The sequence below is a fragment of the Triturus cristatus genome, chromosome 7, assembly GCF_964204655.1.
Source record: "Triturus cristatus chromosome 7, aTriCri1.1, whole genome shotgun sequence".
Lineage (NCBI taxonomy): Eukaryota > Metazoa > Chordata > Amphibia > Caudata > Salamandridae > Triturus > Triturus cristatus.
In genome coordinates, this window is record NC_140590.1 from 38,894,941 (window position 1) to 38,919,595 (window position 24,655).

Sequence of the window (24,655 nt, forward strand, 5' to 3'; positions counted from 1 at the left end):
CTCCAGAAGGCTAGCGCTTACTGCAACCCCAGCTGCCCATCTCCTGCAGCGCAGGCTGCTCTCATGTAACCGTCTCAGGACCCCCTGCCAGAAGGCTAGCGCTTACTGCAACCCCAGCTGCCCATCTGCAGCGCAGGCTGCTCTCATGTAACCGTGTCAGGACTCCCTGCCAGAAGGCTAGCGCTTACTGCAACCCCAGCTGCCCATCTGCAGTGCAGGCTGCTCTCATGTAACCGTCTCAGGACTCCCTGCCAGAAGGCTAGCGCTTACTGCAACCCCAGCTGCCCATCTCCTGCAGCGCAGGCTGCTCTCATGTAACGGTCTCAGGACCCCCTGCCAGAAGGCTAGCGCTTACTGCAACCCCAGCTGCCCATCTGCAGCGCAGGCTGCTCTCATGTAACCGTCTCAGGACCCCCTGCCAGAAATCTAGCGCTTACTGCAACCCCAGCTTCCCATCTCCTGCAGCGCAGGCTGCTCTCATGTAACGGTCTCAGGACCCCCTGCCAGAAGGCTAGCGCTCACTGCAACCCCAGCTGCCCATCTCCTGCAGCGCAGGCTGCTCTCATGTAACGGTCTCAGGACCCCCTGCCAGAAGGCTAGCGCTTACTGCAACCCCAGCTGCCGATCTGCAGCGCAGGCTGCTCTCATGTAACCGTCTCAGGATCCCCTGCCAGAAGGCTAGCGCTTACTGCAACCCCAGCTGCCCATCTGCAGCGCAGGCTGCTCTCATGTAACCGTCTCAGGACCCCCTGCCAGAAATCTAGCGCTTACTGCAACCCCAGCTTCCCATCTCCTGCAGCGCAGGCTGCTCTCATGTAACGGTCTCAGGACCCCCTGCCAGAAGGCTAGCGCTCACTGCAACCCCAGCTGCCCATCTCCTGCAGCGCAGGCTGCTCTCATGTAACGGTCTCAGGACCCCCTGCCAGAAGGCTAGCGCTTACTGCAACCCCAGCTGCCCATCTCCTGCAGCGCAGGCTGCTCTCATGTAACCGTCTCAGGACCCCCTGCCAGAAGGCTAGCGCTTACTGCAACCCCAGCTGCCCATCTGCAGCGCAGGCTGCTCTCATGTAACCGTGTCAGGACTCCCTGCCAGAAGGCTAGCGCTTACTGCAACCCCAGCTGCCCATCTGCAGTGCAGGCTGCTCTCATGTAACCGTCTCAGGACTCCCTGCCAGAAGGCTAGCGCTTACTGCAACCCCAGCTGCCCATCTCCTGCAGCGCAGGCTGCTCTCATGTAACGGTCTCAGGACCCCCTGCCAGAAGGCTAGCGCTCACTGCAACCCCAGCTGCCCATCTCCTGCAGCGCAGGCTGCTCTCATGTAACGGTCTCAGGACCCCCTGCCAGAAGGCTAGCGCTTACTGCAACCCCAGCTGCCCATCTCCTGCAGCGCAGGCTGCTCTCATGTAACCGTCTCAGGACCCCCTGCCAGAAGGCTAGCGCTTACTGCAACCCCAGCTGCCCATCTGCAGCGCAGGCTGCTCTCATGTAACCGTGTCAGGACTCCCTGCCAGAAGGCTAGCGCTTACTGCAACCCCAGCTGCCCATCTGCAGTGCAGGCTGCTCTCATGTAACCGTCTCAGGACTCCCTGCCAGAAGGCTAGCGCTTACTGCAACTCCAGCTGCCCATCTCCTGCAGCGCAGGCTGCTCTCATGTAACCGTCTCAGGACCCCCTGCCAGAAGGCTAGCGCTTACTGCAACCCCAGCTGCCCATCTGCAGCGCAGGCTGCTCTCATGTAACTGTCTCAGGACCCCCTGCCAGAAGGCTAGCGCTTACTGCAACCCCAGCTGCCCATCTCCTGCAGCGCAGGCTGCTCTCATGTAACCGTCTCAGGACCCCCTGCCAGAAGGCTAGCGCTTACTGCAACCCCAGCTGCCCATCTGCAGCGCAGGCTGCTCTCATGTAACTGTCTCAGGACCCCCTGCCAGAAGGCTAGCGCTTACTGCAACCCCAGCTGCCCATCTGCAGCGCAGGCTGGTCTCATGTAACTGTCTCAGGACCCCCTGCCAGAAGGCTAGCGCTTACTGCAACCCCAGCTGCCCATCTCCTGCAGCGCAGGCTGCTCTCATGTAACCTTCTCAGGACCCCCTGCCAGAAGGCCAGCGCTTACTGCAACCCCAGCTGCCCATCTCCTGCAGCGCAGGCTGCTCTCATGTAACCGTCTCAGGACCCCCTGCCAGAAGGCTAGCGCTTACTGCAACCCCAGCTGCCCATCTGCAGCGCAGGCTGCTCTCATGTAACCGTCTCAGGACCCCCTGCCAGAAGGCTAGCGCTTACTGCAACCCCAGCTGCCCATCTCCTGCAGCGCAGGCTGCTCTCATGTAACCGTCTCAGGACCCCCTGCCAGAAGGCTAGCGCTTACTGCAACCCCAGCTGCCCATCTGCAGCGCAGGCTGCTCTCATGTAACCGTCTCAGGACCCCTGCCAGAAGGCTAGCGCTTACTGCAACCCCAGCTGCCCATCTGCAGCGCAGGCTGCTCTCATGTAACGGTCTCAGGACCCCCTGCCAAAAGGCTAGCGCTTACTGCAACCCCAGCTGCCCATCTCCTGCAGCCCGGCTGCCTGCTTCGCCCTCCTGTCATTCATGCAGCAGGTTGCCTGCGCTTGCTTTCCTGTCACCCTAATCATGCAGCTCCAGCAAGTTCCGAGTCAGGGGCTGTGTCTACCTTTTGCAACTGAGACCCAGAATGTTAGCAGCGGGTGTTCTCCCCTTTCCTGTAGCCATGCGGCAACCTATCTACCCAGGTGTGCATGCGCTCCCAGCTGGCAGCCACTCACCAGCAGGCTGCTGTTTAGATTTAGAGTGCCCTTTGTCTACTTTCGTTACCCACAGCAAGCACATACCTCTCATCCTCCTGTTGCTTGATCTGGCCGATGCCTACGCTGCTTGTGATGAATAATGTGATGCGTGATTTGTGGCACTCGATGTGACTTGTGTAGTGTGATGCATAATGCTGTCTGTGCTCTGTGATGTCCTGTGTAATAAGACGCAGAGTGGTTTGTATTGTGTGATGCTTCGTGTTCTGTGTGCTAGACAGTTCTGCTTGTAAGTGATGAGTGCAGTGTGACTGGCACGGTTGTAGGATTCGCACGCCCCGTGCTCCTTGCACTTCGGGGTGCCGTTGTCTGGAATGTTTCATGGGGGGGTGCTGCTTATGCTCTGACATGTGCTATGTTGTTTTTTACTCGGGATGCACGGTTTTGTTGGTGATTTGTGGTGGATGGTGCTGAGTGGTGCGTGTGCAACTTCACTTATGGTGTGACACACTTTGTTGCTTGTGTCGTCCAGTGCACCGTGGTGCCTGTGATGGATGGTGTGATCCTAGCCTGCGCTGTCTGATGTTCAGTTCTGTCTGTGCATTGTGCAGTGGGTGCACTCTCGTGTTCGTAGAGGGATGCACAGTGCAGTGTGTCCTGCGTCGGGCTGTGATTTTGGTGCTGTGTTGGACAGTGCTGTTTGAGCTGTGTGATGCACAATACTATTACTGCTCGTGTCATGTTGAATTGTGCACCATACTGTTAGAGTGAACTATATGTCGTATCTAATAGTATAATGTGTAGTGCTGTTTACGCTCTGTGATTGGCTGTACTCTTTGATAATGTGATTGAAAGAGTAAAGAACAGTCCGTTGCCTGTTGTCTGTAGTGCTGTTTGTGGTGTATGATGCCACTTGTACTGAGCTCTTTTTGCTGATTTGTGATAGGTTGTGCTGCTGTATGCCCACAGGTCCCGGAGTGCAGTTTCTTGGCCTCCCTCGAGTTCTTTGAGCGTGTGCTGTTTCTGTCAGTTTCTCTAGGCTTTGGCGAAGGGCTGCCCTCCACCTTTCTCTTCTGCACGTCTTGCCCATCTCTCTGGTCTCCTCAAACCTTTCCGGGCCTCGGATACCCTATACGAACGATCCCTCAGTTCTCTTCCGGTTCCCAGCAGTCCGTCTTTCTGGGCTTTTGATGTGGCCGACTGAAGCGGCCCGTGAACAGCATGCGGCGCCCAATGAATCATTGATATTGTAAAAAAAAAGAAATTCTGTTTTTGCGTTTTTGTTTTTTAATCCAAAATAAAGGTAATTACCCCAAACAAGACTAGTAGGAAAAAAGAAAACCATACTCAATGCTAATATGTCACTTAGCCCTCGTGTTTAATTCTAAACATCTGCTGTGGGCTCGTGTTGGGGTGTGTTGTGGGCTCGGTGAGTGTTATTATTTGTACCTGTGTTCCTGTCCTGTAGCAGTTGCTTACAGAATAGAGCTAATACAGCACAACCATGGAAAGTACAAAGAAGGTCCAACTGAATAACCACAAAAAACTGCGTTATTCAGAGTAGAATAAACATATATATATATCCAAAGATCATCTGCGTAAATCCACAGTTCAAACTAAAGAGATGAAAGGTCCACGTGATTTGGATGTAGAGTATTCCTTTTTTTGATAGCTGAATCAAAGTCCACAGCGAACACAGCCAACACGTGTTTCGTCAGTACTTATTGGTACTAGAGACTTTCTCAAGGCTAAATATGTAAGCAAGGGCGAGGAGATCCAGTATATAAGTAAGTATGTAGCACAACGAACGAGGCTTCAGTGCTAAGCCTATATAGGTGTAACAGAGGCTAAGTCTATGTAGTAGTAGGTCTATCTGGTAGTCGGTCTATATATGATGCCCGAATAGGGCGGTGCCATCACTCGACAACAAAAAGGCGTCCTCGAAATTCTGCGCGCTTGATAACGCTGCCCAGTAAGAGGCAGCGTTATCAAGCGCGCAGAATTTCGAGGACGCCTATATAGACCGACTACCAGATAGACCTACTACTACATAGACTTAGCCTCTGTTACACCTATATAGGCTTAGCACTGAAGCCTCGTTCGTTGTGCTACATACTTACTTATATACTGGATCTCCTCGCCCTTGCTTACATATTTAGCCTTGAGAAAGTCTCTAGTACCAATAAGTACTGACGAAACACGTGTTGGCTGTGTTCGCTGTGGACTTTGATTCAGCTATCAAAAAAAGGAATACTCTACATCCAAATCACGTGGACCTTTCATCTCTTTAGTTTGAACTGTGGATTTTCGCAGATGATCTTTGGATATATATATATGTCTATTCTACTCTGAATAACGCAGTTTTTTGTTTTTACAAGTGGTTATTCAGTTGGACCTTCTTTGTACTTTCCATGGTTGTGCTGTATTAGCTCTATTCTGTAAGTTATATGGCCAGATTCTTATATCTGCCTGCTAGGTACCCCTGGGTAGTGGGTGCCTGTAGCTAAATTAGCACCCTAGTTTATCACGACTGTACATTTTCATTGTTTCACGCCATTTAACTTTCACCTATGTACTAGTGTTTGTTTTGATGTGCAGGTCTTTTCCCATTTGGGAACACTACTACCCTCCTTTATTACTGTTCTGTAGCAGTTGCTGACTGGCAGGATCGTGTTACCCCTAGTTGTGCACTCGAGGAATTAAAGTACATTTGGTGACCATATTCGTGTACCTCATCAGGGAGTGTTATGTTGCACAAGGACACATTCATTTTTTGGTTGACACGGGGAGATGGGGGCTCGAACCTAGTTTACTGGCAGCAAAGTCGGCAGCTCTGGCCATGAGATCACATTTGGGTTGTACATTCGAGGAAATAAATTACATTTTGGACCATATTCGTGTACCTTGTCGCTACAATATTTATTACACCAACACGCCGAATTCTTCCTTTCCGCTTAGGTAGTAAAGTTTCAAAGTGTAGTGCTTGTAAATAAAAACAAGGGGAGGGGAATCGGCAGCGCCGTGCAGGCTCCAAGAAGAAAAGAGCCCATCAAGCAGAAGGGAGGAGGGGGCAGCTGCAGCCCGAGAGGGAGCGAAGAGCAGGTGTTTAGAACAAGCAAGGACCAGAGATTAAACAAGTAGTCCGTAAATGAATATATAACAGCCAGCAGCGGAACTAGACTGCAGTTGGTCGTTGCTGCTTCCTGCAAAACGGAAGTGACATATGGGATCAAAAGCCAACCATAAAGCCAGATAAGATGACCTATGCCAGAATCAACCAATGGCAAGCGACAGGAGAAATCACCCTCCATATTTGTGTTTACTATAGGTCTTGCGACAGCGCATGCGCTGTCCAGGCGAGACCTAACAAGGGAAAAAAATAATCCGAGAGCTTGCACACACACTAATGGGGTTGTAGCCTGACCAGGGGGATCAGGTTTCACAACCTCCCAACAGAGAAAAACAAGCATTTGCAATGCAATAGGTCGCGCATTTGCGAGAGTATTAGCTATTGGCATTGAAAATGGCAATGCCTTTTATTTCTCAGTTCTGAAAACTAACATAAATAAAAGGCATTGTCATTTACAATGCCAATAGTTCAAACTATAGCATTGCAAATGTTTTTTTTGTAGGCACGGGAGATTAAGTGATTAAGTTGTTACCCAGCTCTAAAGTCGGCAGCTTTGGTCTGCGAGACCTAAAAAAGGCACGTGTCCATCTTGGTGAAAATGCTGGTGCAGTTTTACATCCCCATGTCTCAGCAACTCAGTAGCGCATGTCTCCATGGCTGCTGCTCGGCTATGGCATTAATTTCCCCGACTGACTCACGGCCCTACCCCCTATGAGACAATTCCATAGCGCCCCCTCCCCAGTGAAAGCCAAGACCCACGCGTAAAACTCCGGAATCGGAGTTATTGAGTTCGAGCTTCGGCGGCCCCTGGCCTTCGCCTTGACAGTAAGGCCTGTGAAATTCAGGCCCTCAAGAGCACAGTGTGTGCAAGCAGGAAGAGGAGGATGGGAGGGTGGGGGGCACGGGACCGGTCATCAGACTGGGGCGATAGTGGTGTCAGAGGTCAAGCTCGTGTGCTGGGTAGGTGCCCCCGCGACAGCTGCACAAAGACCGCACTATTTGAAATGGAGTGGGTGGCTGTCTTGCAGCAGAAGGCAGGTCTCTAACATCTATTAAGAGCCGAAGTACCATTCGGATTGTGGCTCCTAGAAGCGCGTCCCGCTGCATTGGTGTTTTCATGCATCAGTGTGTCGAAAAGCGTCCATTGGCTTCCGCTAATATTTCTTTTTAACTGGTGGAGACAGGGAAATTGGAAATTGGAAATTCCTCAATGTGTCGAGGCGGTTGCCTTCATAAATAGTTCAGTGTTACCGACTGTAAAGCAGCAAAACATGGACTGCACAGAACAGCTAAAATAAGATAACACAAGCGCGCGTGCGCCTCGCGTTAAAAGAGGGAGAGGTAGGGGGAGTACGACAGCGTTTCCCTTGCGGGAGCGAGCCAGGGGCACCATGTGTTTGTAAGTTAATTACAAACATATGGTGTCAAGTTCGCTCCCGCAAGGCAATCTCCACACGTGCACGCGTTGCCATTGAAGGCAATGGAACGCGTGCATGTTTTCGCCTGAAAAGCTGAAGCGATTGCAAAAGGTCTTTTTGCCCATCAGCGTATGCGCGCTGCGTAGGCAAGACCTAAAAAGCACTTTCTGACTCCAACCACTAGATGGCGGAATATGCACAGTATGGGATATAAGGACATCATGGACTGGATGAGCCAAAGTTTTTTAAGAATTAACACAGAGAAAACAGAAGTTATCGAATTCGGGAATGGACCACCAATATGGAGTAACCGGTGGCGGCCGCCAGAGGCGGGGGAAAGTCCCCTACCTGTGGGAAAGGTGAGAAATCTCAGAGTGATCTTTGATAACAAACTCAACATGTCAGCTCAGGTGAACAGTATAACCTCAGCCTGTTTTTTTTCTGCTCAAAACCCTTCGCAAAATTTTCCCTTTCATGCCCAGGGCACTCCAGAAGACGGTAATGGCTGCCCTTTTCATGTCCAGACTCGATTACTGTAATGCGATGTTTCTGGGCATTGATGAGTATCAGATTAGCAAAATTCAATCTTTGCAGAACGCCGTTGTCCGTGTTGTTTCCGAAGAGCCACCCTACTTCCTACGCAAGAAGGTCATTACATTGGCTTCCTGTTCAACAGAGAATTGAGTTTAAGGCACTCTGCCTGGTACACAAGGCTCGCTATGGTGGTGTTTCTGTGGACTGTCAAAACAGGTTCAGGCTCTACGTTCCCCCGCAAGACTTACGATCGGCCAATCTTGGCCTTATCTGCACTTCCAGATATAGACGTGCCAGATGGGGCGGCCGCTTATTCTCTAATTGTGCAGCTCAGCTATGGAACAAACTTCCTGTTGCTTTACGTCTTCAGCCAAATTTCTCTTCTTTCAGGAAAGCCCTGAAGTTCCGGCTGTTCAATCTTTAGTAGCTACTAGCCTCCACCTTCGTCTTCTTTTTCACACTTAAGCGCCAACACGCCTCTGGCATTCGAGCGCTTAATAAGCTTCTTTATACTTTATACTTAGAAGAGTCTAGGCTGCAAAACTATTCTTACAGGTAAGTAACTAGTTTTGATATTTACCCTTGGTTTCAAACCTTAAGATTATTTCACACCATTTGGATAAGAGACTTGTTCATTTGCTAAACTTGTCTCTCAAAAATTGCAACAATGAGTAGTCTAGGCTTACTCATGGACGGTGGAAAAGGGATTTGTGCTCAAATACAGTATGAACAGTACTCATACTCAATAAGCACATTGTTTGTGTAATGTACATGGCTTATGTGATTGTGTATATGTTTTTAACAGCCCTGAAGAAGTTCTAATGTTTAAGGGATGAAACGCGTTGGCTGTGTCCATGTCGCAGTGTTCAAGAAAGAGATAAAGAATGAACGTTTTAAATATACCTTTCTGTGGTACCTTGATCAACAAATTGGAACTCTAGTGCATTACTGAAAATTAAATATTTGAATGAATAAGATGAAACTATTCAGTTGATTGGACTCTACACACCCATTGGATTTATCTAGTCTTTTGGGTATTGATAATCAAAACATTAATTCAATTATTCTCTTTGATTTAGATATTTTACAAATTGTTCTCACATATATTGACGATAATACAAAAGTTGCATTCTACACTGCCATACACAAAGTGCTACTCCTTTGTGTTGTATTTTGATGTTTGAAGATATACTACACACCGGCCAAGAGACAGCCCCCTCAGGGTCATTCCAACAGGGCCAAAGCATCTATGATAGCAGTGGCAGGGGAAATGCCCCTCCTTCACATCTTCCAGGCAGCAAAATGGGCATCTGTACATACATTTACAAAGCATTAGTGCCGTGACAGGCTCTAACTGCAAGAACACTTCACCTGCTTGCCTCTCAGACATTTTGATCTGAGCCCACTCCACAGACCTTTCACCTCTAAGAGGTGTTACTTCGGTATCTAGTCTAAAGGTGAGGAATTTGTAGTTAGTAGGGTTCATCGAACGAACAGGTAATATACTTTCAGTAAAACTCTTTCCAGTGGATGCTCTAACAAAGCGAAGATTCCTCACTCTCCTCCCTCCCCCCATTCTATAGAGTTGTCTCTGTCATCTAAAAAGACCCCAAGTTATCAATCCGCACACTGTCACCAACAATTGCTTTTCACTCTGTGTCTGAGGGTACTCAAAGGGAAAAGACAAGAAACTGGCATCAGCGTGCAGGAATGGAGCTTATATGTGCCACGTATCGGCATGCGGGAACACAGCGGAAATTCCCCGGATCTAGTCTGGTACCTATGGTATTCTAAAGGTGAGAAAGCTGCTGTTAGATATAGTATCCACCAGGAAAAGCAGTACCAATGGGAATCAACTTGTTCATTGCATGCAGTGTGGGAGCCTTCGATTACATATCTGATAGGGCTAAGCCTTGTTACTCCCTTCTTGTTGCCTAGGTACGGATCCCATACACTCCGATGATGCGGGCGAAGAGACACTCAATACTGTGAGCCTTGTAAAGCGAGACACTGCGCTCTTTTTCAGAGACATTCGATCAAGTGCTTCTGCCTGGCTCAGCTCATTCCTGGATAGTGGGAAGGGTACAGGTAAGCCTTGGACTGCCATGCCCGCTCCTCTTTCTCATTTCTTGAATCTGGTGCATTCCATTCCAACATTCCAGTCCCACCTGTGCACCTATCTCCCTTCCCTTTGGACCCATTCTTCCTCAAATCCCTGTTTAGCTATATCTCCCTACTTTATTTCTGTGACGGCCTCAGGCTTCCGCCCTTCTCTTCTGACACCTCCCTCCACCTCATCCATGACCCCTCCCCCTCCATGTTGCATTTCCTGTCTCAGCCTCAGTCTTGTCTCTGCAGCGGGCTCCCGTCTGTGGGAGTGCCTCAGGCGACCGTTGGCCCTTCTGATGTGTGTGCTGAGCATGGGAAGGCCTGGCCTCTCTAATCCACTGGCTTCTGGTAGGATCTCTCTAAGTCTGAGCTCTAACCCTGCATGAAAAGGTCCTGTTCAGCAACAGACAGATGGAAAAACACGTGACCCTGCTGCCATATTGAATCTGGCAGCCTGAGACATTACTAAGGGTTAAATTAATGTACTTGACAAAAGACTTGATCACTAGGAAATTCCAGTGGGCTTGTGGCAACAGATATACCAGTGCTTGTGAGACCTGAGAAAGAATAGGGATAACCCAGAAAATAGGCCGGTTACGAATCCGTAGAATGACTGGCCTTCTCTCTATTAGAACTAGAAACTGCAATGTCAAGGATGATAACCTTAGGAGCTGGATAGGATGTGCCTATGGAGATGGCTGAAACATAAGAACACTTACATTGTTAGTAAGATTTGAAGGTAGCCAACTCCCAAGCACTAATGCAGGATCCTTTGCAAAAGGATAAGAGACCTAAGAGGGTCCACTGTTTGTGCATCCAAGATGTTGGACTGTGAAGGCACTGGAGAGATGTTGGACTTTGAAGGCACTGGAGATGTTGGACTGTGAAGGCACTGGAGAGATGTTGGACTGTGAAGGCACTGGAGAGATGTTGGACTGTGAAGGCTCTGGAGATGTTGGACTGTGAAGGCATTGGAGATGTTGGACTGTGAAGGCATTGGAGATGTTGGACTGTGAAGGCACTGGGGATGTTGGACTGTGAAGGCATTGGAGATGTTGGACTGTGAAGGCATTGGAGATGTTGGACTGTGAAGGCACTGGATATGTTGGACTGTGAAGGCTCTGGAGATGTTGGACTGTGAAGGCATTGGAGATGTTGGACTGTGAAGGCATTGGAGATGTTGGACTGTGAAGGAACTGTGGATGTTGGACTGTGAAGGCATTGGAGATGTTGGACTGTGAAGGCACTGGGGATGTTGGACTGTGAAGGCACTGGGGATGTTGGACTGTGAAGGCACTGGAGATGTTGGACTGTGAAGGCACTGGAGATGTTGGACTGTGAAGGCACTGCAGATGTTGGACTGTGAAGGCACTGCAGATGTTGGACTGTGAAGGCATTGGAGATGTTGGACTGTGAAGGCACTGGAGATGTTGGACTGTGAAGGCACTGGAGATGTTGGACTGTGAAGGCACTGCAGATGTTGGACTGTGAAGGCACTGCAGATGTTGGACTGTGAAGACATTGGAGATGTTGGACTGTGAAGGCATTGGAGATGTTGGACTGTGAAGGCACTGGAGATGTTGGACTGTGAAGGCACTGGGAATGTTGGACTGTGAAGGCACTGCAGATGTTGGACTGTGAAGGCACTGGAGATGTTGGACTGTGAAGGCACTGGAGATGTTGGACTGTGAAGGCACTGGATATGTTGGACTGTGAAGGCATTGGAGATGTTGGACTGTGAAGGCACTGGAGATGTTGGACTGTGAAGGCACTGGGAATGTTGGACTGTGAAGGCACTGCAGATGTTGGACTGTGAAGGCACTGGAGATGTTGGACTGTGAAGGCACTGGAGATGTTGGACTGTGAAGGCACTGGATATGTTGGACTGTGAAGGCATTGGAGATGTTGGACTGTGAAGGCACTGGAGATGTTGGACTGTGAAGGCACTGGAGATGTTGGACTGTGTTGAGATCCCAAAAGACAGACTGCGGAGAGGTTCAAGACAAGCTTTAGGAAATCATATTGGAAGAAACTGTAGGTATTCACAATGGCTGTTGGTGCAGTGGGAGAACGACAAAGCATTTCAATTAATATCATTCCAAGATGGCTGACTACGTAGCGATTCATGGAAACACAGCACTTCAGGAAGACTGGCGCAGGTTTAAGATGGTGGAATGCATAGTGATTTACGACAGCCTACTACATAGTGATTGGCGATGGCTGGCTGCGTCACAATTCAAGAAAATGTAGTGTCGAGTTTTGAGATTACTGTCTGCGTAGTTATCCAAAACGGTGAAGTCTCAGCTGTGGTCCAACATTAGGGCTTTTGATTTAATAGTCGAAACTAGCAGACTCTTTGTGGCCAGTTGTTAGGAATACCCTAGAATACCATAGTTTGTATATGACCAACAGACAGCTGCTGGTGCAGTGATTCTAAGTGGCTGCAGGTTTATGGCATTCGGCTGAAGGAGGCTGCCATTGTTTGGGTTAGTCAAGTGTTTTTCTGCTGGGTTTGTTTGCTTCCTTCCCTTGTGATGTGAAGTTGCTTCCTCTGTCCATCTGGCTTACAGTGAGCTCTGGTGCATGATTGATCTCTGTGCAAGGTCTTCCCCTTCCTCTCCTTGACTACCTACAATCCTGGTGGCACCACAGCGCTGGCTGCCAGTGAGGGCATCTATTCCACAGTGTTTCTCTTTTGTAGAATGCACCCCTCCTCTGCTGTGCCCCGTTTCCCTCTGTGAAGCGACTGCTGTCAAGTGGAGCCAACCTTTATCTGTGATTGTGGGGCAAATGTTGCATGTACATGATCTCAGCATTCAGACAGATGACGTTTTAGGGTGCAGATGTGGTACTGGGGGGTAGTGAAGTGTTCCTCCTCGTGTGTCATAGGGCGTTAATTAAAAAGCACAATATTCTTGAGGTTGTGGCCAGTGGAGGTGACTCACTGTCACCACCTTGCCCTGGGTACTAGAATCTCCCTCTTGTACAATTCCTGGAAATTGGCAATATCTAGGAGCCTTCTGTTCTCTTTTTGAATCTATGTTTTTTCTCTCCCCTCTTGAATTGACCTTCAATCTCTTTCTCCTTTTTCTTCTCTGGGCTGTCACCGTCCCTTCACTCATGCAGCAGACACAGTGAGAAAAAGCGTATCCGAAGCAGCCTTCAACGACGACTCCTTCCTGCGCACCAAAGGATCCCTGAAGAGCAAAACGTACCAGGACCTGAGCTCTCACGCCAGCACAAGAAGAAGCCCAGCTCAGAGCGATGCAGAGAAGACAGAGGCTGGACACCTACTCGATTTTGCGCCGGGGGGTCCTGGCAAGCAGGGGCCTTCGACCAGATCAGGGAACAGAGATGTCAGCTTCTTCCTGAACGAGGAGACACAGAGTGAGGCCTTTCCATCCACAGAGGGCTTCGAGGACACAGGAGCCTTGGACTTTCCGGAGGGCTTCCAGCCCCTGCGTTCCACCAATGGAATCGCCAACATGACACTGCAGACATCGCCTATTGTCAAGAACCCCTTCATGTCGCCACTGCTCGCCCCTGACTCCATGCTCCGCGGATTACCTCCCATCCATATCGTGGTAAGTGCCTCAGTGACACAGACCGGTACACATTGGGCAGCAGATAGAAACCACTGGCCTCTCCGGCCTGCACATTCCCAGGGCCTCCCCAGCCTGCACATTCCCAGGGCCTCTCCGGCCTGCACATTCCCAGGGCCTCTCCGGCCTGCACATTCCCAGGGCCTCTCCGGCCTGCACATTCCCAGGGCCTCTCCGGCCTACACATTCCCAGGGCCTCTCCAGCCTGCACATTCCTAGGGCCTCTCTCCAGCCTGCACATTCCCAGGGCCTCTCCGGCCTGCACATTCCCAGAGCATCTCCAGCCTGCACATTCCCAGGGCCTCTCCAGCCTGCACATTCCCAGGGTCCCTCCAGCACTACACATTCCCAGGGCCTCTCCGGCCTGCACATTCCCAGGGCCTCTCCAGCCTGCACATTCCCAGGGCCTCTCCAGCCTGCACATTCCCAGGGCCTCTCCAGCCTGCACATTCCCAGGGCCTCTCCAGCCTGCACATTCCCAGGGCCTCTCCAGCCTGCACATTCCCAGGGCATCTCTCCAGCCTGCACAGTCCCAGGGCCTCTCTAGCCTGTACATTCCCAGGGCCTCTCTAGCCTGCACATTCCCAGGGCCTCTCTAGCCTGAACATTCCCAGGGCCTCTCCGGCCTGCACATTCCCAGGGCCTCTCCAGCCTGCACATTCCCAGCACATTCCCAGGGCATCTCCAGCCTGCACATTCCAAGGGCCTCTCTCCAGCCTGCACATTCCCAGGGCCTCTCTGGCCTGCACATTCCCAGGGCCTCTCCAGCCTGCACATTCCCAGGGCCTCTCCGGCCTGCACATTCCCAGGGCCTCTCCGGCCTGCACATTCCCAGGGCCTCTCCGGCCTGCACATTCCCAGGGCCTCTCCAGCCTGCACATTCCCAGGGCCTCTCCGGCCTGCACATTCCCAGGGCCTCTCTCCAGCCTGCACATTCCCAGGGCCTCTCCGGCCTGCAAATTCCCAGCACATTCCCAGGGCCTCTACAGCCTGCACATTCCCAGGGCCTCTCCGGCCTGCACATTCCCAGGGCCTCTCCAGCCTGCACATTCCCAGGGCCTCTCCGGCCTGCACATTCCCAGGGCCTCTCCAGCCTGCACATTCACAGGGCCTCTCCAGCCTGCACATTCCCAGGGCCTCTCCAGCCTGCACATTCCCAGGGCCTCTCCAGCCTGCACATTCCCAGGGCCTCTCCAGCCTGCACATTCCCAGGGCCTCTCTCCAGCCTGCACAGTCCCAGGGCCTCTCTAGCCTGCACATTCCCAGGGCCTCTCCGGCCTGCACATTCCCAGGGCCTCTCCAGCCTGCACATTCCCAGCACATTCCCAGGGCCTCTCCAGCCTGCACATTCCCAGGGCCTCTCCAGCCTGCACATTCCCAGGGCCTCTCCAGCCTGCACATTCCCAGGGCCTCTCCAGCCTGCACATTCCCAGGGCCTCTCCAGCCTGCACATTCCCAGGGCTTCTCCCCAGCCTGCACATTCCCAGAGCTTCTCTCCAGCCTGCACATTCCCAGGGTCTCTCCAGCATGCACAGTCCCAGGGCCTCTCCAGCCTGCACAGTCCCAGGGCCTCTCCAGCCTGCACATTCCCGGGGCCTCTCCAGCCTGCACATTCCCAGGGCCTCTCCAGCCTGCACATTCCCAGAGCATCTCCAGCCTGCACATTCCCAGGGCCTCTCCAGCCTGCACATTCACAGGGCCTCTCCAGCCTGCACATTCCCAGGGCCTCTCCAGCCTGCACATTCCCAGGGCCTCTCCAGCCTGCACATTCCCAGGGCCTCTCCAGCCTGCACATTCCCAGGGCCTCTCTCCAGCCTGCACAGTCCCAGGGCCTCTCTAGCCTGCACATTCCCAGGGCCTCTCCGGCCTGCACATTCCCAGGGCCTCTCCAGCCTGCACATTCCCAGCACATTCCCAGGGCCTCTCCAGCCTGCACATTCCCAGGGCCTCTCCAGCCTGCACATTCCCAGGGCCTCTCCAGCCTGCACATTCCCAGGGCCTCTCCAGCCTGCACATTCCCAGGGCCTCTCCAGCCTGCACATTCCCAGGGCTTCTCTCCAGCCTGCACATTCCCAGGGCTTCTCTCCAGCCTGCACATTCCCAGGGCTTCTCTCCAGCCTGCACATTCCCAGGGCTTCTCTCCAGCCTGCACATTCCCAGGGCTTCTCTCCAGCCTGCACATTCCCAGGGCCTCTCCAGCCTGCACATTCCCAGGGCCTCTCCAGCCTGCACATTCCCAGGGTCCCTCCAGCACTACACACTTGCTAAGGATCTATAAAATCAAACATTGTTTTTTGTCATGAAATTCACTTGCCGCAACCTTACACCGAAACTGAGCCTTCGTATTCAAAAGTCAAAAGAAATACAAACACCAGACTGAATTGAGGAGAACATGTCTCCTGCAGGACATTTTCCACTCAAAGCAGTCTTCTGTATGCCAAGATTGAATGAACTTTCACTCCTGTGAAATCTGAAAACTATGCAAAAATTATCAGCCATAAAAAATCCCCAGAGCTCTTGGTTTCCACTTTGACCCTCAGTTTTCTAAGTGAACCTTTTCCCTGTCTCTGGCCAGGCCCATCTATTACTGCCGCTGCTTGAGTTCCCTCTGCAGGTCTGTGCTCTGTAAGTACCTGTGGATTCACGAAGCGAGCTGTGGGGCGCGCACGTGAACATTAAGGAGTTTTGGGAGCTCTCATTTGGGTTTTGGTGGATAACACCGGGTATGAATGAGTCCAAACTGCTGCCAGTGTTTAGCCTTTTTTTGAGATTTTTCAGTTATGTTCAGGAGTAAAACCACATTCAAGTTTTCCCTGAAGTTTCTTCAGAGGATGCAGTTAGAGGGAGCTCCAGCTTCCTTCTGAATTCAAGGAGGAGGGCCCTCAGCCCCCTCTGTGGTACCCCCTCACTCAGTCCTCACCGAACAGAGACTGAGACGGGTCATTCAGCTGATCATTTGCCCAGTCTCTCAAGAGGCATGCACTGGTGCACATCACAAGCCCTCAAGTGTGGCATGCTCTGTACCATGCAGGAATCTGTCTCTGGTGAGTTACGTGTCACTGTCTCATGAACGCCACATGCAGGAGTCTGTCTCTGGTGAGTCACGTGTCACTGTCTCATGAACGCCACATGCAGGAGTCTGTCTCTGGTGAGCCACGTGTCACTGTCTCATGAATGCCACATGCAGGAGTCTGTCTCTGGTGAGCCACGTGTCACTGTCTCATGAACGCTACATGCAGTAGTCTGTCTCTGGTGAGCCACGTGTCACTGTCTCATGAACGCCACATGCAGGAGTCTGTCTCTGGTGAGTCACGTGTCACTGTCTCATGAACGCTACATGCAGGAGTCTGTCTCTGGTGAGTCACGTGTCACTGTCTCATGAACGCCACATGCAGGAGTCTGTCTCTGGTGAGCCACGTGTCACTGTCTCATGAACGCTACATGCAGGAGTCTGTCTCTGGTGAGCCACGTGTCACTGTCTCATGAACGCTACATGCAGGAGTCTGTCTCTGGTGAGCCACGTGTCACTGTCTCATGAACGCCACATGCAGGAGTCTGTCTCTGGTGAGCCACGTGTCACTGTCTCATGTGACTCTGGTGAGTCACGTGTCACTGTCTCATGAACGCCACATGCAGGAGTCTGTCTCTGGAAGCCACGTGTCACTCTCTCATGAACGCCACATGCAGGAGTCTGTTTCTGGTGAGCCACGTGTCACTGTCTCATGAACGCCACATGCAGGAGTCTGTCTCTGGTGAGTCACGTGTCACTGTCTCATGAACGCCACATGCAGGAGTCTGTCTCTGGTGAGCCACGTGTCACTGTCTCATGAACGCCACATGCAGGAGTCTGTCTCTGGTGAGCCACGTGTCACTGTCTCATGAACGCCCCATGCAGGAGTCTGCCTCTGGTGAGCCACGTGTCACTGTCTCATGAACGCTACATGCAGGAGTCTGTCTCTGGTGAGTCACGTGTCACTGTCTCATGAACGCCACATGCAGGAGTCTGTCTCTGGTGAGCCACGTGTCACTGTCTCATGAACGCTACATGCAGGAGTCTGTCTCTGGTGAGCCACGTGTCACTGTCTCATGAACGCTACATGCAGGAGTCTGTCTCTGGTGAGCCACGTGTCACTGTCTCATGAACGCCACATGCAGGAGTCTGTCTCTGGTGAGCCACGTGTCACTGTCTCATGTGACTCTGGTGAGTCACGTGTCACTGTCTCATGAACGCCACATGCAGGAGTCTGTCTCTGGAAGCCACGTGTCACTCTCTCATGAACGCCACATGCAGGAGTCTGTTTCTGGTGAGCCACATGTCACTGTCTCATGAACGCCACATGCAGGAGTCTGTCTCTGGTGAGCCACGTGTCACTGTCTCATGAACGCCACATACATGCAGGAGTCTGTCTCTGGTGAGTCACGTGTCACTGTCTCATGAACGCCACATGCAGGAGTCTGTCTCTGGTGAGTTACGTGTCACTGTCTCATGAACGCCACATGCAGGAGTCTGTCTCTGGTGAGCCACGTGTCACTGTCTCATGAACGCCACATGCAGGAGTCTGTCTCTGGTGAGCCACGTGTCACTGTCTCATGAACGCCACATGCAGGAGTCTGTCTCTGGTGAGTCACGTGTCACTGTCTCATGAACGCCACATGCAGGAGTCTGTCTCTGGTGAGCCACGTGTCACTGTCTCATGAACGCCACATGCAGGAGTCTGTCTCTGGTGAGCCACGTGTCACTGTCTCATGAACGCCCCATGCAGGAGTCTGCCTCTGGTGAGCCACGTGTCACTGTCTCATAAACGCCACATGCAGGAGTCTGTCTCTGGTGAGCCACGTGTCACTGTCTCATGAACGCCACATGCAGGAGTCTGTCTCTGGTGAGCCACGTGTCACTGTCTCATGAACGCCACATGCAGGAGTCTGTCTCTGGTGAGCCACCTGTCACTGTCTCATGAACGCCACATGCAGGAGTCTGTCTCTGGTGAGCCACGTGTCACTGTCTCATGAACGCCACATGCAGGAGTCTGTCTCTGGTGAGCCACGTGTCACTGTCTCATGAACGCCACATGCAGGAGTCTGTCTCTGGTGAGCCACGTGTCACTGTCTCATGAACGCCACATGCAGGAGTCTGCCTCTGGTGAGCCACGTGTCACTGTCTCATGAACGCCACATGCAGGAGTCTGCCTCTGGTGAGCCACGTGTCACTGTCTCATGAACGCCACATGCAGGAGTCTGCCTCTGGTGAGCCACGTGTCACTGTCTCATGAACGCCACATGCTGGAGTCTGCCTCTGGTGAGCCATGTGTCACTGTCTCATGAGCGCCACATGCAGGAGTCTGTCTCTGGTGAGCCACGTGTCACTGTCTCATGAACGCCACATGCAGGAGTCTGTCTCTGGTGAGCCACGTGTCACTGTCTCATGAACGCCACATGCAGGAGTCTGTCTCTGGCGAGTCACATGTCACTGTCACATGAACACCACATGCAGGGTCACCGTTGAGGTTCCAGAAAAGCCTCAGGACTTTATTGAAAGACCGAGATCCACTTGGTGTAGCGCTGGGAAGCCCGATTCTGGGTTAAGGATGCTTTTTTCTGACTCTCTTCTGGGCAGCCACTTCACCCTGCTTCATGGCGACGCAGGTCAAGGGTTGGCCTATGCACATCCAAGGCCAGAGGAGGAGTCAAAGAGACCTTGAGACTTGAAAGACCTCTTTGAAGAAAAACAACTGGCAACTGTACAAACCCAACACTAGAAAGCAGGAGTCTACAGAACATGTGAATCTACAGCACTACATGCAACTAACAGATGCGTATAGGGTAGGTAACATAGGGCCATATGTATCAAGCCTTTTTCCCATTTGCAAACGGGCAAATTCTCAGAATTCGCCCGTTTGCGAATTCGAAAAAGCCTTTTTGGGATGTATCATCCCAAAAGGCCATCGCAAAATAGAGAATTGCAAAATGTGCGATTCTCTATCTTGCGAATGCAATTAAGGAATTGCAAATTGCGATTCCTTAAATGCAATTCTGGAAGCATCAGAAATTTGCTATTTGGCCTTAAGGAATTGCAAATTACCACCAACTTCAAGTTGGTGGTAATTTGGGATTTTCTTAAAAAAGCACTTTTTAGATTTTTTTAAAGTGTCATATGTCGCACATACATGCCCCTAGGGCATGTATGTGCGCAAAATGTGCACACATACATATTTCAGGGGTGCAACAGGGTGTCCTTTTGGCACCCTTGCAACCTTGAAATTGCATTCTCAATTTGCGATTCTCTAATCGGTAATCGCAAATTGAGAATGTCTTCCCATTCATTCCAATGGGCTTCCTTGCCCATAGGAATGAATGGGAAGGTATTCCTTATTTGCGAATCTCAATTTGTGATTCTCAAATAAGGAATATGTAGGATTTGCAAAATTTTTAGCAAATCCTACATACATTGCATTTTGCGATTCTCTGAATCCGATTCCCTAAAAATCGCAATTTGAGAATCGCAAAACTCTTTTTTGATACTTATGGCCCATAATCCTTATAACATTACAGGCAAAAGTAATTGTTCACCATTAGCCACCTTCCAAACTGTAAATGTTTGGTCATCACACCCGATCATTCCAACATGTTTATGTAGACATCAAAAGATATACACTGCATTGATAAACTGGCTTCTCAGTCTCAGACTCTGTTACTACAGTTATTTTCTAATTGAGACTTCTAGCCAGAGATTCCTCCCTTTTTTAATATTCCCTAGGTGACAGACTGGATCTAGAAACTTTTCAGCACTACCTCTGCATGCCAAAAGGTGGTGCCATATAGCTGCACTGTGGGGTCGTCCTGCTCCGGGAATGATGTGCGGGCCTTATATAGGTGCCACTCCTGCACGCTGACGTCAATTCCTTTCTTTCTGTGCAACCAGACCCCGATCAGGAGATCCCTCTCGTCTCTTAGAGAGACATACCTTAATATTTTCCACAAATTTTCTCAACAATGTGCAGGTGATGTCACCTCCTAAAACAACAGGTTTCAAGCCCTATTGAGACTGTTTCAAATTACTGCGCATTGATGAACCTAAATGCCATCAGTGAATACAAAACAAAACGTCACGTTGCCACGCATAACACAACTCTGCACCGGGGCCATTTTAAGTCCCGCTCCACATCCAAAGTTAAATTTCAGTCCTGTTCCCAGATTTGAAGGAGCCATTCGAGAGGTAGGTCTTTGCCATGCTCCAATTCCTTAGAAAAGCGTAAGAAGCACAAGCAACGAAGCAGGATCTTTGTCCATTGTGCCACTCGCATTCGCCTGAGCAAATGAAGGGGTGGCCACCCTTCTCAATCTCGCTGCAGAAGTTGGCTGACTTTGAAGTGAATCCCACAGCTGGTTCCAGCACAACCCTAGTTTCCGGGACCTTCCTCCATGCCGCATCAGATCAAAGAGTTACACCCAGCCATGCTCCAGCTCTTTGGATCCCTGCAGGCTTTCTCTAGAGCGCCGTCAGTCCCCAAGAAGCCGAGAGACTCTCCAGCTGAAATACCACTGGCACATTTGCCCTTGGTGTCAGCTGGTTCCTCTGAGCCTATCTTGCCTCTGGCTCTTGTTCTGACCAAGTTTCTGGCACCCTGACCCATGTTGTCTCCTACTACATCAACACCAATGCCCCTTTGCTGACTGAGGAGGCTGCCCGATTGTTCTCTCCGGCACAGAGTCAACACCGGTCCGACCTTGATCATTATCACACCCAAATCCATTGAGGCACCACATTTCCCACTTGAGATACCACAAGGTCGACATAACACTCTGTATTCTGTTTTTGGTACTGATTCGGATAATGACTGTGACCCAGGTAATTAGTTAGCTGAGCCCTAACAGGATGACAATTAGTATGAGGACTTACAGGAGACTAATGGCCTCAACACGGGCGTAACACAGGCCCCCAAAGCCCCCGCAGTGCGGGGCCCAAGCTGCAGGGGCCCCCCTCGACACTCCACTCTGGCCGGAGAGCTTCTGATTGAGCCCGGAGGGGGCCACTCTGCGTACCCTGCAAGGAGGCCCCCTCATTTTTCATTACGCCAGTGAGCCTCAATGCCTCCCCTGAGACAAGTCTTTTTTTTCCAGCTGAACCAACCAGAGAGGAAATTGCTTCCTACGCCATGGTGATGCATAGGGCGGCTGAAGTACTTGACCTCCAACTTTCCCTCTTGGAGATTAAAACATATGTATTAACAGAAGCCCTTCAACTGGGGCAAACATCTTCTCAGCCACTTCTTCTATTTAATGAGGCACTGACGAATACTTTACTGGGGGCTTTGGCCAAACGTTCTGGTCCCCCAATCAATCAACAAATTGCCCAGTGCCATGCTCCCTGCTCCTGCGAACCCTGCTTTTCTTTCACAGCACCCCTCTTCAGTAAGCCTAGTAATGGAGGCTTCAACCAGCCGCTTCAATCCCAACACATTTCCCACCACTTACCATGATATGGAATCTAAGCAAATGGAAACATTCGGCAAACATGTATGTTCGAGGCATATGAACTGCAGATTACACATTATGCATAGATCGCCATCTGGTGTTGGGCTCAGATGTTTGCACTTGTTTTTGTCTTGGAAAGTCTTTGGAAGTCACGAGGTATGTGACTCCTCTTTTGGATCATAGTGCGCATGGGCATCGGCTCCATCCTCAGATTGTTTTTTTCCGCCATCAGGCTCGGATGTGTTCTCACGCTCCAGTTCGGAACCGTTAACGTTTTGCTCTTTCGACGCGCAATCGTTCCCTTCTCGACGGTATTGTTTCGATCGCGTTTTCCCAATCCACGCGACCCTTCAACTTCGAAGTCTTCGATTCCGGTCGGCGACAAAGGCCTTCGGGCCTACCTGGGCCTCATCTCCGGCTCATGGAAAGGACGCCATTCAAAAGGTGTCCTCGATGTGGGTCGAAGTTTCCCCACACCGACCTGCATGAGGTGTGTAACCTATGCCTCTCCCCGGAGCACAAGGCCAGAGACTGTCCAGCTTGCGCCTCCTTCCGCTCCAAGAAGACAATCCGGGACCAACGAGCTAGACGAACAATGGCTCGCTCGTCCTCTTCGATCCCCGACGACATCTTCCGAGAAGGCGTCGATGTTCCGGAGCAAGGTCGGGTCGAAGAAGGCATCATCGGCGCCTCCGAAGCAGATGACTCCGACGTCGAGGACATCACTCCAGCTCAAAGGGCCATGAGTACAGACACCGACCCCGACCCAAACTCCCTCCCGACACTATCAAAAAAGGCTTCAGTACCACCTTCACCTTCGGGCCCAGGTGCACACCGAGAGCCTGCTTCCCATGCCCGCCTTCGGGCCCGGTAAAGAAGCCTACTAAGCATTTAGGTGACTCTGGCTCGAGTCAGCTACACTCGGTGCTGAAAAACATACACACGCACCAAAAAAGAAGACTTCCTCTTCCTCATACACGCCGACCGCTGCTTCGACATGTAAGCACTCTGCGTCGAAGGCTAGCACCGGTTCCTCTGCACTGACAACACCCTCGGAGCCGACCAAAAAACGACCACCAAAGGGCCCTGACTCCCATTCTTCGAAGCCAAAGACCTCGGAACCGAAAAAAAACAACAGGTTCCATCGGACAAAGACACTGCAAAGGTGCACGGTTCCAAACCTAGAACCGCTACCAAGTCGGCGCCGAAAAAGCTTACGGCACCGAAGCCGTCGACTCCAAAGGATCTGCCTTCCACAGAAGAACTGTTTCGTCCAGATCCTACCCAAAAGACTCTTGTGAAGGATCCTAAGACTGGTCACTTAATGCTTAGCATCAAGAAAAGACCCCTAGATGCACCTGCACCGGCACCACCACCGAAAAAGAGAGACTTTGCTACCTCTCCATTAAGGATCCCTTTTCCTCTTCCTCCTCCTCCTCCCCCATCACACCGCTCTCCTACACCATCACCTACCCCAGTAGATGATGATGATGACAACACCTCAGATGATGCAGGGGGAGGTGCGGACGATCAACCCCTAGGGGACCCTACCCCTACAGGCTCCCCAGATCCCTGGGATGATTACAGTGTCCCAGACGTCCCTTACACCCCACAAGATGACATCTGTCCTTCCAGGCCTTCCCCTCCAGAGGACAATATCGGCTTCAACCAGCTCCTTCACAGAGCTGCCCAGTACCACGGGGTTGTCCTTCATACAGACCCAGTAGAGGAAGATGTTCTCATGGACACTTTCGACACCACACAAAGGTCCACCTCAATTTTACCCATGCTTAAGGGGGGCATTAAGCATGCACCAGAGGTCTTTAAAGACCCAGTCAGGGTTCGAATCATCAACCCGAGAATAGAGAAAAAATATAAGGCAGCTCCTACTGATCCAGCATACATTAAAGGCCCGCACCACTAGACTCCTTGGTAGTCTCTAATGCAAGGAAGAGAGCCAATTCCCAAACATCAGGTGACGAACCACCACCAGATAAGGAATCTAAACACCTGGACGTCTCTGGCAAACGCACAGCGTCACAGGCAGCAAACATATGGTGCATTGCTAATACCCAAGCGCTGTTAGCCAGGTATGACAGGGCACATTATGATGAACTTGAGTCCATAATACAGCACCTCCCTGACCGGCATAAAAACAGGGCCAATGAACTCATATAGGAAGGTAAAACCATCACTATCACCTCCATCCGTTGTGCCTTAGATGTGGCAGATACCGCCTCAAGGGCAATAAACACCAGTGTCCTTTTGCGTAGGCATCCCTGGTTACGCATCTCAGGTTTTAAACCTGAAGTCCAGAGTTCCATACTCAATCAGCCATTCGATGAGCAACACCTATTTGGCCCCAATGTGGACGTATCACTTGAGAAAATGAAAAAGGATACAGACACCGCTATTGGAGCCTTGCAGTCGCAAGCTCCCAGATGGTCCTTTCGTCGCTCATCTTACAGAAGCACCCACAGAGGCTACTCCTCTGATAGCCCCTCCACTTCTTACAAGGCTCCCACCCAATCCACCTTTGCTAGAGGTTACCAAAGGGGTGGTTACAGGGGGAACAACAGCAAAGGCAGAGGCAAAAACAACAACTCCCGCTCTGCCTTCACCCCCACCCCATG

At 51.2% G+C, this 24,655-nt stretch overlaps 1 protein-coding gene across 8 annotated transcripts in view; it reads left to right on the forward strand.

Moving 5' to 3' along the window:
• LIPE (lipase E, hormone sensitive type) overlaps positions 1–24,655 on the forward strand; it is a 414,723-nt gene that overhangs the window by 370,219 nt on the left and 19,849 nt on the right. For 5 of the 8 annotated variants that reach the window (XM_085615566.1, XM_085615568.1, XM_085615567.1 and 2 more), the window contains 3 exons: positions 9,778–9,927; positions 10,198–10,296; positions 13,075–13,532. In XM_085615566.1, the coding sequence (XP_085471692.1) occupies positions 9,778–9,927; positions 10,198–10,296; positions 13,075–13,532 (707 nt within the window). The remainder of the gene's footprint in view (positions 1–9,777; positions 9,928–10,197; positions 10,297–13,074; positions 13,533–24,655) is intronic. The other 3 variants (XM_085615569.1, XM_085615564.1, XM_085615565.1) reach the window with 1 other exon arrangement.